Below are 14,302 nucleotides of genomic sequence, written 5' to 3'. Positions count from 1 at the left end.
ATGCTATAATACCATTAATTGCTATAAAAATAAGGGTAGTACTAAGAACTTCATATTGAGTGAAGGTTAAAGAAATGGATGAGTTAATGCGTACAAAGAAGGTTCACCTGTTCGGAAAATATTTGATGGAAATGGCCAATATTACCTTTTATATCGAATTGAAAATAGTTGGTGTAAGATGTGGTACTACTTCCAGGTGGTGTCATATACTTTTTCCAGGTCAAAGAAAACTTTGACTGATTGTTAAGTAGTGTGTGTGTGGGAGTTTGCTGTGCTCTTACCTTGTCTGTAGCCAAATTGAGATGAAGAAAGTTCTTTTGATTGAAAATGTCGCATTAGGCACAAATATATCATTATTTCTAGTAATTTACGGAAGCAGCTGGTTAGGGAAATGAGCTGATAGTCTTTGAGTGCATTTCCTGATTTATTTGGTTTTGAAAATAAGGGGATGAGAGTTACATGCCAATGTTGGGGAAATTCACCTTTTGTCCATATTCTATTCAGTAATGATATGAGAATTTGATGAAAGGTTGTTCAGAGCATTTGGTTGTGGATACCATCAGGGCCTTCATGTGTTCTGACAGGTTTGATTGCCGAGATGAGCTCAGCAATGGAATATTGTATGATTCCATGGAAGATAATGTTAAGTTGATTGGGCCCTGTTCTGTTTCAAGCTTTATGTTTGTGAATTGGTAGGGGAGAATATTGGGACTTTGTAGGTAGGTTTGAAGTGTTTGTCATATAACGAATGTTATAGATTTCATCCAGGATGAGGTTCCTTTTACCAAGGAGGCCCAACTAAGGGAGGAGCAATGGTGTTACCCACAGTGGTAACTGACTTGGGATCCTCTGTATACTTGTAATAGCCACAATTCAATCTTCTTGAATTCTTTGCAGTTTTTAGATCAGATTTCTAGTTGTGAGTATTAAATTGTGTTCTTGGTTCATAATTGTCCATTACAATTATGTGGTCTTACACATTACTAGACTTTAGTGATGAAATGAGCTGCTTTGGTTTAATACAATACAAACTGGTGGCATTCCTGTCTACTGTAAATTTTTATTTGAATGTATACTGTACGATTTTTTTTTTTTCATTTAAAAAGCCCATGGTTCAACTAAAGTTATATAGCCATTACATTTTGGTTTTATGATCCTAACGTTAGACAGTTATAGTATGTTCTGTACTTCTCTTTTAGACGAAATTGGTGAGTAATGCATTATTTTGTGTACCATATTTCCAGTATGTGAAAAGTAACTTCAGTATCATGACTTATTCTGGCTCCCATCTTATTTGTTTTCTTTGTTTGTTTGTATGGTGCTTTTACGTTGCATGGAACCAATGGTTATTCGGCAACGGGACCAATAGCTTTACGTGACTTCCGAACCACGTCGAGAGTGAACTTCTTTCTATCACCAGAAATACACATCTCACTCCTCAATGGAATGGCCGAGAATCGAACCTGTGAACACCGAGGTGGGACGCTAATACCATACCAACCACGCCGCTGTTCATAATTAACAATCTTTAAGAAATTTGCTTCTGTATAAGTTGTGCTCTCTCTTGAAGACCAATATATTCTGCTTGAGAAATTGCTGCTTCTAGGTTTGTAATATTGGGATTGTACAAGGTATTACAGTCTTTTTCATTTCCTTGCTCAAATGATTTCTCAGCAGTGGGTTTATTATCAAATCAATGAATTATTACACTTATGCACTGGTTTACATTTCATTCCATCAGTGATGTTGGCATATGTAGCACTGTCAAAGTCAGTGATGATCAGCAAGTTCTCCAAGTATGTATGAAATTACTTATGATTTACAATCTTTCAAGCCCAGCACTGGTTGCACAGCAAGATATCCACAAAATAAAGATGGAGCACAGGTATACTACAAATTCACTCAATTTCGTAAAAATACATATCCTTTTGTGTATAGTATGAGATTAAAGAAATTGTAATGTTATAAATTACTCATTATTGTGGTGAAGAAAATATGTAGATAAATCTCCGATTTTATTAACAATATATAAACAATAATAGTATAGTTAGTTAAATGTTCTTTACAAAAGTTTGGTGGAAGAGATGTGACAGAAATGGCAACTTCCAGATGACTACAGTGACAATACCTATCCTTAAAGTTGCATTGCTACCACACATTTAAATGTTTCAAGGTCCTTATTTGTATGACTTAGAGTGTAACTCTGTACAAAATTTACATAATATATTACATATACTGTACAAAAGCCTGTGGTCTTGAGCATTTAGTATTTTAGAGAGATAATCTAACAGAGTTGGCTTGTGTTAGTTGTGGCGGTGTAGGCAGCACAGCGCAGCCAGTCATTATTGTACGCGCGGTGGGCAGAATGAGGCAGAGGTGCTCATAACACTAAACATATGATTCTTCACCATAGTTAGAATGTGGTCTAGACTTTCTTGAAGAAAAGGAATCTCCTGCTCCCAAGTGATAAGATGTTATGGGAGCACGATGTGAAGGTGGAGGACGGTAGGGAGGTGGATGCACTTTGGCGCCGTTTAAAGAATCGCCAAATATTGCACGAAGTTGTGATACTGACCAACTGATTTCTTGGCGAAGTTCTGGATCAAGTTGACGGAGGTCACGGAGAGCAGTAGGTGCACCAGGATAGTCCTGAAGGGGTGATGCATATTCCCAATCATCATCGTCATTATCGTCATCTGACTCTTGATGCTGTGGTGGAATATTTTCACGTGTGGGGACACTTTTGCTTCTTTGCGAAGCTGAAGAGTCTCTTCTCCTTGCCCGACTCCGGTGCTTGTCGGTGCGTGATGACTGATCAGAAACGGACACGGATGTCACATGTGGTTCTATGGCCCATGATCCTGATGTTTGGATTCCTTCATCTTTCACTTCATCGTCCAGATCATAATCATCAGTTTGGGTCTCTATACTTTTCTTTTCCACTCTAGGTGGTGACACTGCTCTACTAGTTGTCTGTCTTACACGAGATTCTGGCACGGGTAAATAAACAGATTCAATTTCTATTACAGTTCGCTCCTTAGGAGGAAGTAAAGGTGGGGAATCATCTGTACATATAATGGTTTTGTGGTAAGGGGGGTCACAGCTGTATGAAGCAGGAATAGAAGACACTGATCGAGATTTACGATTGTGAGTTTCTACATGCACAGGAGGCAGATGTTTTAGACGGTTTAATCCTTCACTTAACCTACGGCTGCCCCTCTGCTTTGGGGGCAAAGGAGGTGGCTCAGATTTTGGAGGCAAAGGTGGGGGCTTCTCATATTCATCACTAACATCAGCATGTGCTGGGGAGGCACGTACTAAATCACCAGGGTATGTGTTTTCTTCTTGATATATTCTAAGTGATTCTTCATACAACTGTTTAGCTCTGGCAGATTTCACTTTTTCTTCTCGAATAGCATGTTCTGGGAATTGACAGTCTTTACCAACAGGGGAATTTTGTGCTTGATGGCACTGATGAGGGCCATTTTTGTACATTAAGGATTTTCTATTAAGTGCTTCTTCATACGATGGGGGATTTGAACCTATGGTAGAAGTACTGCCTGCTGAAACTACTGTACACATACTGCCAGTTCTTTCACTTTTAAATGAAGAATTACATGAATTATGAGATTCACCAGAATCAGATGGAGCCTGTTCTGTACCATAGACTACATCCCAGGTATTCAAACCACCACCACCACATTCCTTACCCCGTGAATTGGATCGAGAAACATGTGGAGTGGAGTCATCATCACTCAAAGTGGAAGAATCATATGATCGATCAGCTTCATCATGAATTTGTGGTGTAGAACGTGACCTCTGCCATGAAACTGCATCGTGAGATGACGACCTGGAAACAGCCGGTGTATTGTCGGGAGAGCGACCAGCTCGTTCATCACGAGATGGCTCAGTTAAGTAATGTGCAGACTTTGATCTACGTATGGGAGACTCACGACCAGCAAGGCCAGTTGTGCAATCATCTTGCTCCTCAGGGGGTGGAGGAGGAGCTCGACCTTTTCCATGCTGTGCTGGTCTCTTGTTAGCAACACCAGCGGGACCCAGGGAAACTCCATAATCTAGGCCATTATATTTATTTAAGAGAGATTCCTCAGACGTTGAGCGAACCAAGCCTCCTTCACCACTGCTTGAACGTGAAACTTTGCGCAGATTAGAACGACGTCTCATCCAGTCATGTCTCTGGAAATTGGAATTTACAATGAAAGGTGGAGGATTTATCATGTTTCCTGCTGCACCAACTGGGATACTGTAAATTGCTTCCTCATCTTGACCCTTCCTATAAACATCACCAAGCCTGTCTTGGCGACTTTGATACACACGAGTATATTCTTTCCCATGACCATGAGAATTATATGGATATCCAGAATTAGAATAGGTAACTTGAATTCTTGCATGGTCGCGACTTGGAGCCGCATAATAACCCTCTGGATCATCATACTCTACAGGCATCTTTTCAGGACGACGATACACAGCTGCATAGATTGCATGTGGATTGTGTGGTGCAGTATAATGCTGAATTCTATCACCAGATCTTTCTGACTGTCCACCACTACTATAGTTACTAACACTTTTGTCAGCCCCAGAATGTCCAGAACTTGTAGATTCACTTTCTTCCTCATCAGGTGTATAAAGTTGTGAATCACTCATAGTTAGTCCGGAGTCACGACTTAAATTTGTTAAAGACATTTTATCTTTTCTTGGTAGAGGGGACAATTCTCCTTCTAATAATTCTCGTTCAAGGGAGTCTATACTGCTGTCATCTCTCCTCATTCCACTTGAACTGTGTAAACTATGACCACTATGAAGACTATGCAGGCTATCGGACTCTTCTGCTCCACTGTCTTGTCGTAAAGGATCTCGTTCTGGTGGTTCGCCTAACAAATGAAGTATATCTTCACCAAAGATATCTCTACAGTGTTCAATAAGAAACTCTACAACAGCTGGTACTTGTTTGGAGTCTTCTGGGCTCAATGCTAAAACTGGAGATGATGGCCACAAAATCGATGGTCCTACACATACAGCTAGATTAGATGCAGACATCATATTTTCAGATGCACGCCGGACAATATGATGCAATACACAAAGAAAATGTTGTAGAAGTTTAAGATGTGCTCGAGGAAGTCTCGAACACAATAAGAGTGTTTGTGAAATGCGCTCTCTAAAGCCTGCTATATGGGTTAACTCAAGCCATTCTTCATATAAATCAGACACAAGCAAGCAATCTGGCATTGAACGAAGAAATTCTTTCAAAAGTGCTGCGACAACAGTTATTTGTACATTGTCAAGATCGACGGTTCCCTCTACATCTCCACTGTCCAATTTTTCTCTAAGTTCTCTGACCAACCGAGCATTTGCGGATTTTCTGAAGATTCCAACTGTGAAGGGTCCTTTGAGGAACAGTTGAGTCAGCATGTCCTGTAAGAAAAAAAGATAGAGGTATAATTTATAATTAACATAAGTTTTACACAATAAAATATACACATACACCAACAATATTGAATCATTTTAAGTTTGTTTTTAGCAACCTACAATACTGAATAATTTTAAGTTTGTTTTTAGCAGTGTAGTACTTGAATGTATTAACTCATTATTATAATAGTGCAATTACCCCCACAGAATAAATTTACAATTACTAATTAAAATATTTGTTACTGTGAAAAGACAACTAATTATGCTTAAACAAGACATTAATAGTGTTATCCAGTTGTTTTGTGAGCTGATCACTATATTTTATAAAGAATAATGTTGTCCAGTTAAAAAAAACAAGTGGAAATAAGCTACAGAAAATACCAGAAATTGCCTCATGACGTTTAATACAGACTACTTTAACAATCAAATTAAATAACATTCACAGGAGCAGTTTTTTGTTGGAAATGTCTTTGAGGATGCTAATGACCTCATTTTGGTTGATATTGCTCTTAAGCTGAGAAGCTACAGTCCACAGAAAAAGCCCAAGTGCTTGGTCACCCCCAAAAACACTTCTTTGCACAGTACGTGACTGTGCCCAGCAGTTGCCAGATGCTCTCAGAATTACAAAATATACCTAAATTTTCCAAGGCCAAAATTTATGAGCTATGATCAAAAGCATAGAATACTGATGAATGAAAGCTTCCCATTAGCAGGGAATACGAGCATTGATAAACTTTGATTTTGAAAGGGTTCATAAGAGTGCATTGGAAATGACATATACAAGAGTTCTTGACATGAAGAGCTTAATACCAGGGGATGGAAAATATTCCAAGATGGCTTCGACATACTTAATGTTTACAAAAGATATGGAACAGTGACTCAGAAAATTTCAGAAGTGGAAGCAACTCAATTATGGCAAAATGGAATGGATGAAGACCTAGACCTGATGGGAGTTCAAGCAGAATGCGCAACTGACTGAACTCCCCCCCCCCCCCTTTTCCCCCCCCCCCCCCCCCCCCCCCCCCCCCCCCCCCCCACACCACCTAAACCCATAAAGAGGGAAAGCGGACTCTGACTCTGATGATGAACAACTAATTTCTTACCATGACAGGTTTGGGTAACATCATGTCTGGTTCCACCAACTTCATTAGTGACCGACCATACAGAACACCTGTACAGTTATTGACACCCCCATCTAAGGAGTCTCCCTTGCTGTTTGATCTTTTGAAGACTCTGTGGATACGGATAGGACTCTTCCTGGCTTTCTTGGAAACCTTCTTCATTCCTTCGGGAGATTCAAAGGATAATTTTCTTGCTTGTCTCAAGATAAACTGGCAGCGGGTTACCAATTCAGTATTATATAAATTATTACATTGCTCTGTGTCACAATCTTGCAGAAGGTCGCGGACACAATTCATCTTGATGGCAAAAGGAAATTCATGACCTATTAGTGGGTATGGAGAATCATCAACACCAGTCTTCACCCAAAGTTGGAATTGTGACGAATCTGCATCCCCCATTTCCAAGTGGTCTAAAGTCAAGGAGACGCACTCCCGTGCCGTGGTCGTCGATCCAATATTAACAGTTTTGCTCTGATGAAAGAAAATTTTGAATAAATTTCTAGGCATTATTAAATTCTTAGTTGACAATTGCTAAAATTTTTATATACATGTGCACACTCAAGAATTTAAAACTTACAGATCTGGAGCCATACTCAAAGTTTACTTGAGGCTGAAATAGTTAGTTAATAAAACAAAAACATTCGTCAGTTACGAAAACCCATTTACTTACAATGTTTGCTAAGCTATACCTACATTGATTTATAACCCTTCATGTACCAGGAGCCGTACAAAATCTTTACTGAATAAATATACTCTTCACCAAAATGAAAAAAAGTTATTTGTGAAATACTAATTCATTATCTACGAAAATCTCAAGTTCTAAAAAAGGAGTATAAAAAAGGAGTAACCTAGCACAAGACGTTAGAACTTTTATAACTCAAGTTTTAAGTTCAATAGTATTACTGTTTTAATAACTAATTACAAACAACACTGATTTAATAAAGTAATTATATATTGAATCAAGCTTAAAAAACAATATTCTATATAAAAATATAATGTATGATGAGTGCATTAAGAAAGAAAATCTGAAAAGCAAACCTAAATTTAACGGACAGAATTCTTATCCCCATAATGCTGCTACTCAAATTCTCTGACTAAGAAACTCGAGGCCCTGGTCGGTTACAAAGAGTGGCACTGTTCTCTTATGGAAGTCACCTGACTTGGGCATGACAACAGAGGACAACCATCTCTGTGATATTAGGATGCCTTTACATTTTCCATTCACAGTTGTTAATATTAAAATGACCAGCATACAGTGTACCGTGGTAAATCTAAAGAGCAGCTTCGTCTCTAGCTTGCAGAAAAAAAAAAACTTTTCCAACGTACTTTTAATTGATTATGCAAGAATTTAGCATTAATGTTGGCGGCAATTAGTTATTACACCCTTTCCCCATCTAACAATACTGGGGGACTAGTGAGGAACCGGGATTTTCGCTCTAGGGAGTGGAGGCTAAAAAAAAAAAAAAAAAAATAAATACCAATATTAACTGAAATTATGGTCACAAAAATAAAATGAGAAACGTAGATTTTAAGTGTGTGCAATGTAACAAAGGACAATTTCCGCGCTACCCTTACTTACCTAGGGGTACACGACCTAACCCCCGCCCCCGTCATGGGGGTAGGTGAAAAATAAATATAACAGACTACTCGGTGACTTTGGAAATTATTTACTCACAAATCTCAGTCAACAGCATATTTCACACGAAAATCAAAACAATGCGACCATAATTTCATCAAAGTATTTTTTTTTTTTTTGCCGCCCACCCTACCCCCCAAAAAAAATAAATAAAAAAACACGGGGCCCTACGGTGGTCCCCCCAAAGGACTATTAGATAGGAAAAGGGATGTAATTACTTAATGCTATATTTGAGCACAATCAATTAAAAGTCATAATTTAGGCCATAATAATGATAATAGTAATGAGTGAATTCAATCCAATTCACATAAAAGTTTCCACCACGGGAAATTTTCTTCTATACTAAAATCAGAACGTGAAGATGGTCCTGATAAGTCACTCTTCGCAACTAACACTTAGTTGGGGGGAAATAGGTGTATTTGCTAAAATAACTTATTGCCATTACAGCAATCACTTAATTTCATAATTATTCAAAGGGTTTTAGAAGAACTGAAAAGTTGAAGTTCAAAATACAAAATAAAAAAAGGAATTGCAGACTGTCGTACCATCTTAATAAAGCCAATAAAATGACTGAGTATCCATATATTATAAAACATAAGGCCATCATAACAATTACATAGGTATACTTACAAAATCTATGCTGTTGACAGGATCATAATATGTAACTTGTATTGTAGTGGTTGGCTGCTCCTTTTCTCTTTCCTCCGTCATCACCTGACTAAGCTTGTTGTACCACAGATCCTTCGTGGCTACACAGCTGTTACGTGAGTAAACATTTTGATTACAATAATGTTTTGGCTGCCTTCTGCGGGAATTTTTACTGAGGGGTTTCACACCGGTTACAACTGACACTGTATTTCTCCTGATTCCTGAATTAATTTTCTCTCTTTGACAGTCAGACACATCTTTACTATACATTTCTAAAGCTGAATTTGTAATTTGATCGATAAACATGGCGCTGCAGGCGCGCCTGAGCTTGTTCGGGGCGGAAGGCGCCCCATGACACAAGGGAACCCACCGCGGAGCGGGAGGGACATCATATACAGGAGGCGGCGAATGGGGGGAGACGTTCTCACGGTAGAGAAGCCAACAGCCACCACCATCGCCTTGGGTATGCAGGGGCTGGGGCCAAGAGATTTCCGGCCGTGTCTTCCCTTCTGAAGATGCACTCAGTATTCGTTCACTTCGACATCGCCTTAATGCGGCCTTTTTGACACTTTTGGTAAGTCTTGTCGAGGCCCTCCGTATCGCCCCTCCACTTTTGGGAGCCGTCCTTGCGGCTTCCGAAGGCTTTCTCTGGATACCCGACAATTCAACGGGAGACCGATCATCGCGTACCTTGTGCAAGGAGAACGCCCTTCGGCGAAATAACGCCGGCGAGTCCGCCCCTTTCAGACATGGCAAGGACACGCCACATCCAGTAACCCGTTCACGAGGGCTTTCCCCAATTAGTTCAAATCCCTCAGTTAAGATCATCTTCAGCGGTAACGGCACTTCCGATCACTATACACTGCATGGACACGTTTGCCAGATTCCTTTTCATAACTGATAAATTATTTGCATTGCAAATGATCACATAAAAACTTTGAAATACCCAAACAACAAATAATCATCGTAACTATGGAAGAATGATTCAACATCATAAAAAATTTCACCATGAATGAATACTCATGTCTTGGTAACGTTAAAACAAATCCATGTGGACTCCACATAAAGGACCGGGCAGTAGCACTATCCTCTCGTACCCGAGCCCAGAGCACAACTGCGAAAACCGTCTCCAGTCTACCTCCTCCACAGCCCACACTACAATCCCAAACTCACAGCCACAGGCCCAGGAGAAACAGACAGCGAGTCTATCACCTTCTGAGACTAAGACAGATTCAACGCCATTCAAAATTCGCCCTTTCAGCTACCTCGCCTAAGTCACTCACATGTGGACGTGATGGGGATCAGACGCCCAACCCCTATGCCATTCCCCAAACTCTACCCTGAGGCTAAACCGAAGCACAAACATTCCACAAAAATAGATTTTTTGAGCTAACAACATGTAGACAGATAAAAGCAAAATCTGACGGGGAAAATCCTTTAGAACGATAACAAATTTCGTCTTAAATGAACTTCCAAAGACTGTTTGGCAAAAGTGGGAAAGAGCGGAGTAAAAAATGAACGACCAAAACGAGAGCGAGGCAAAAGATAAAACGGCCACTTGAGCTGCTTCAGCTGACCATTAAAACTACCCAAGGGCTACATTTATTATGACTGTTCAAACAGTAACCTCCGGCCGCCTTGAGAAGTTTTCCATTCAAAACTAGGTGCAATACCCTATTGGGGCTACAACTCTCAAAAACTTCAAAGAACTTAGTATTTCAAAGTTGCAAATAAAATGAACTTAGTATTTCAAAGTTGCAAATAAAAAGGTAAGTATCTTAAAGCTGGGAATAATATAGTATTTTTGGCACGTCGCAGAAATCCTAAATATCCAAATACATTATGTATAGAAGTTCTATCTATATTCAACTGAAAATCGTGAACGATTTGTACCAACAAAGTAAAAAATTTAAACCCAACTATGTGTAATGAAAAGCCCAATATTAAAACATGCAACGGAAATTGATTTTATTATTGGAACCTGGTGAAATAAGGCCAAATGCCCTTGGTAAATTCATCATATATTCGAATGGTACAAATTTGAAGTCTGCAAAACGAAAAAAACAGAAACTATCGCGAGAGCGTGCTCCAGGAGAAACTGATATCTCACTTGAAAAACCCTCAGTAGGGAGGATAAATAAAAGTGGAGGCTTATCAAAGCAGGGGCCAAGTGGCTTAGCGGGGTGAACGAAGGTACAAGAGGACCTGGGTGTCAGGAAGTAACAGAGACTGAGAGAGGAGGAATAGATAGATGCCGCTGATGAAGTTGAGTAATTCAGAGTAGTAATGCAAGAGCTTCAGAGAACAAAGACAGACATCTCAGCACTGACTGGAAATACTGGCTTCCAGATCACGATGATGTCATTCGAGTATATTTAATCGAGGGCAAACCGGTTGGTTATATTCTGAAGATAAAACTGAAATCAAACAAACACCAACATTATATACATACGTGTTTGCATGACAAGGTACATTTTAAAGATTTGGGAGTTCCAAGCTTGTTACAATGCTGGTAAAGTACTCAGCTACAACTGCACTGCAATGAACTGCTGCAAACATTTTGTTTGTAAGTAGAAGAATGGAAATAATTACCTCTCACAACAATATCTCAAAGCTATATAAGCTATATTTCTGTTATATGCAACAAGAAGGCAAACGATTTCCATTTAATTAATTTGACTTCGACAAAAGGCGATAAAAATACTGGCGAGGAAAAGTTTATAAGATCTCGAGATCTGTTTACAGCGGGTGAGCAATAACACCAACGCTCGCAGCTTTTTGTTTATAAAACAATGGCCATGTGTTGCAAGTGATTCGGTCAGAGATGAAACCAAAGACAAAATCAACTCAATGTGGTAACATTAGATATTATACATACTGTACTTTCAAAGGCAAAGAGAAAGTTTTGTTAAAAAATTCCTTGCCTGTATTCTTTTTACTGTAACGCGTGTATGAACTCTATAAAATTTAAAAAATATTAGATTCATGTTGACGTTGAACTATTTTCATTGGTCTCATAAAATTATTATAAATGTTATAGTATACTATATATATGTGTGTGTGTGTGTGTGTAAAAAGGGTCCCAGTAATATCAGATAAATAAAAAACTTACTATATCGCTGAAAATTTTAGGGAACAAAAAATCTCAGTGACAATGAAATTTAGTCCTGTACATTATTTGTATTGTTTAGCATGGTACTTAAGCCTTAACATTTAATTTCGTATATTTAGGTATAAGAGAAACTTTATAATACTTTAAAATAAGTAACAATTAATGCCGATTAAAATCTAAAATGATTTCTGAAGCATTCCCAGAAGTGCTGCAAATATAATTAAAAAGCAGATGAAAACTCAGAAAAATGTAGCCATAGCTATGGGCAAGTAGCATCCCAAGCTGTAACTTTGAGTACTAATATTTCCTGACTTGAAGTGCTGATTCAATTGAAAAGAAAAAATAAAATCCGAAACAAAAATGCAAGAAGCCACTTCATCTTCCCACAGGCTTGAAAACTGGATTAACGAAGACTATAACAACCAACCCATATAAGCTTTTGAATAAAGACATTATTTTCTTTGTTGTATAGAAAGAAAAGAACACTAAGCTACAGTTTATTTTATATATATAATATATATATATATATATATATATATATATATATATATATATATATATATATATACTTAGAGAACTAGAAATCTCCATTTAAAAACCTTTTGATACGCCGATAACAAAAAGGCTTTTTTTGATGATAAATAAGAAGGTAATCTGACAAGAGCAACCCCTACCAGAGGTCAAACTTCAAAGGACACCATAAGCCATTTCCCCAGGGAGGAAGATGGTTTATGGATATGGGGAGAGAGAATGGAAAGGCGCTGAGACGGTTGTTAGAGGAAATGTGACCACAAACTTTGGGTCAAATTTTGCTTTAAAAAGACTGTACATCTCAACCTACAGGAGTCGTCGAGTATTTGCGAATATCTCGAAGTTCAAATTTATTGTATAAAAGTATTTTTTTTTTAAGTTTCATTAATGTAACCAAGAAAACTTATCGCAACAATCCACACTACTATAAACAGCCAATTGTAATAAGATTTTGCTCATTAAAAATCTCATAGGTAAAAAGAATTATGCTCCGATATATCACTTGCCTGACCAGTGACTTTAACAGGCAAAACGAAGCAGATGGAGGAGGAAACTAAGGGAACATTATCTCCATTCATTTTTGACTTTGTTACCATGTATTTCGTATCACAGGGGGCGCTATGTAAGCACGAATAATTACTTAGAATATAAAATTCATGAAATAAGAACCGGCTGATTCACTTTCGACTTTCGCGAAAGCAATGGCTTAAAAATCAAGGGACAAGGGATCACCTTCTTCTCTGGGGATAACGAATGAGGTCAGTTCGGTTGGAAAGGGAGGGAAGAGGGAAAGAGGACAAAACATTAAACATGGTGAAATCCCCAGAGGATATGAACACCTGACGGGCTTGACTCACCACTCCTTAAAACTCTCTCTCTCTCTCTCTCTCTCTCTCTCTCTCTCTCTCTCTCTCTCTCTCTCTCTCAAATTTTAATACGAGAATGACAATGTCTGACTTTAGGATTTTGTTATTAAAGGTTAGTTCTATACTTTACAAACACAATGTATAGGATGAACATTTCAACGAAGGACGTCAGTATCGCTAGGTATTTAAGATGATTGGAAGTATTTGGAACAGCATAACCAGCTCTTTTTTTAAAGGTCCAGAGGAATGTGGTGGCCATTTTGTGGTTTGTAGAAAGATTGGCCTGTCCATCGACGGATAGACGTTGGGTTTTACGCTATTACAAAAAGTACGGTGCCATTGACGTTTACATTTCACAAATAAATTTCCGTGATGCAACTGAACCACGGCGAAAACTATAAGTAAACAGCGATACAATTAGTTTAATAATAAACTACAATGTATAAAATAAACAAATCTCTCATATAAACCTATAAATATGCTATTTATAAATTCGTTCCCTCTATTTTCTTGAGGGGGCTCAAGAAACTTTTTTTTTCTTTAAAGGCAGGAAATTTTATGCTGACAAGTTCGACTGACAAAACATGCAGATTAACAACTGTATGCAAGCGACTATGAAGCAAGTGCTAGGTCGATTAACTCATCTTAGAGTGACCGTGTAAGCAAATTGAATTGGACATACGAAAAAAAACTTTTCACAAGACATGAAACCCGTCTAATTTATCCATATATGAAATTTTGGAAAGAACCCATCTATGTATAAGGTATGTGAATACATACATTCATTAAAAAAGTATGGAGACTACGCATGTGAAATAAACATTCAAATATCCTAGCCATAAGCTAATGGCTGTCCACTTCTCCCGTCTACCTTCTCGCTTGTTTATCATATGGCGGAGTAAACAAACTCACTCTCTCTCTCTCTCTCTCTCTCTCTCTCTCAGGCAACAAGTTTTATATT

At 38.3% G+C, this 14,302-nt stretch overlaps 1 protein-coding gene across 6 annotated transcripts in view; it reads right to left on the bottom strand.

Annotated features, from left to right (window-relative positions):
* Window positions 1-2,002: 2,002 nt before the first annotated feature.
* LOC135222617 (uncharacterized) overlaps window positions 2,003-14,302 on the bottom strand; it is a 775,758-nt gene continuing 763,458 nt past the window's right edge. For all 6 annotated transcript variants that reach the window (XM_064260717.1, XM_064260722.1, XM_064260719.1 and 3 more), the window contains 3 exons: window positions 8,815-8,941; window positions 6,531-7,019; window positions 2,003-5,433 (listed from right to left, as the gene is read on the bottom strand). In XM_064260717.1, the coding sequence (XP_064116787.1) occupies window positions 2,389-5,433; window positions 6,531-7,019; window positions 8,815-8,941 (3,661 nt within the window). In that variant the 3' untranslated portion in view covers window positions 2,003-2,388. The remainder of the gene's footprint in view (window positions 5,434-6,530; window positions 7,020-8,814; window positions 8,942-14,302) is intronic.

The sequence above is a fragment of the Macrobrachium nipponense genome, chromosome 8 (genome assembly GCF_015104395.2).
Source record: "Macrobrachium nipponense isolate FS-2020 chromosome 8, ASM1510439v2, whole genome shotgun sequence".
NCBI classification, from domain to species: domain Eukaryota; kingdom Metazoa; phylum Arthropoda; class Malacostraca; order Decapoda; family Palaemonidae; genus Macrobrachium; species Macrobrachium nipponense.
This window is presented reverse-complemented; position numbering and strand designations above follow the sequence as displayed.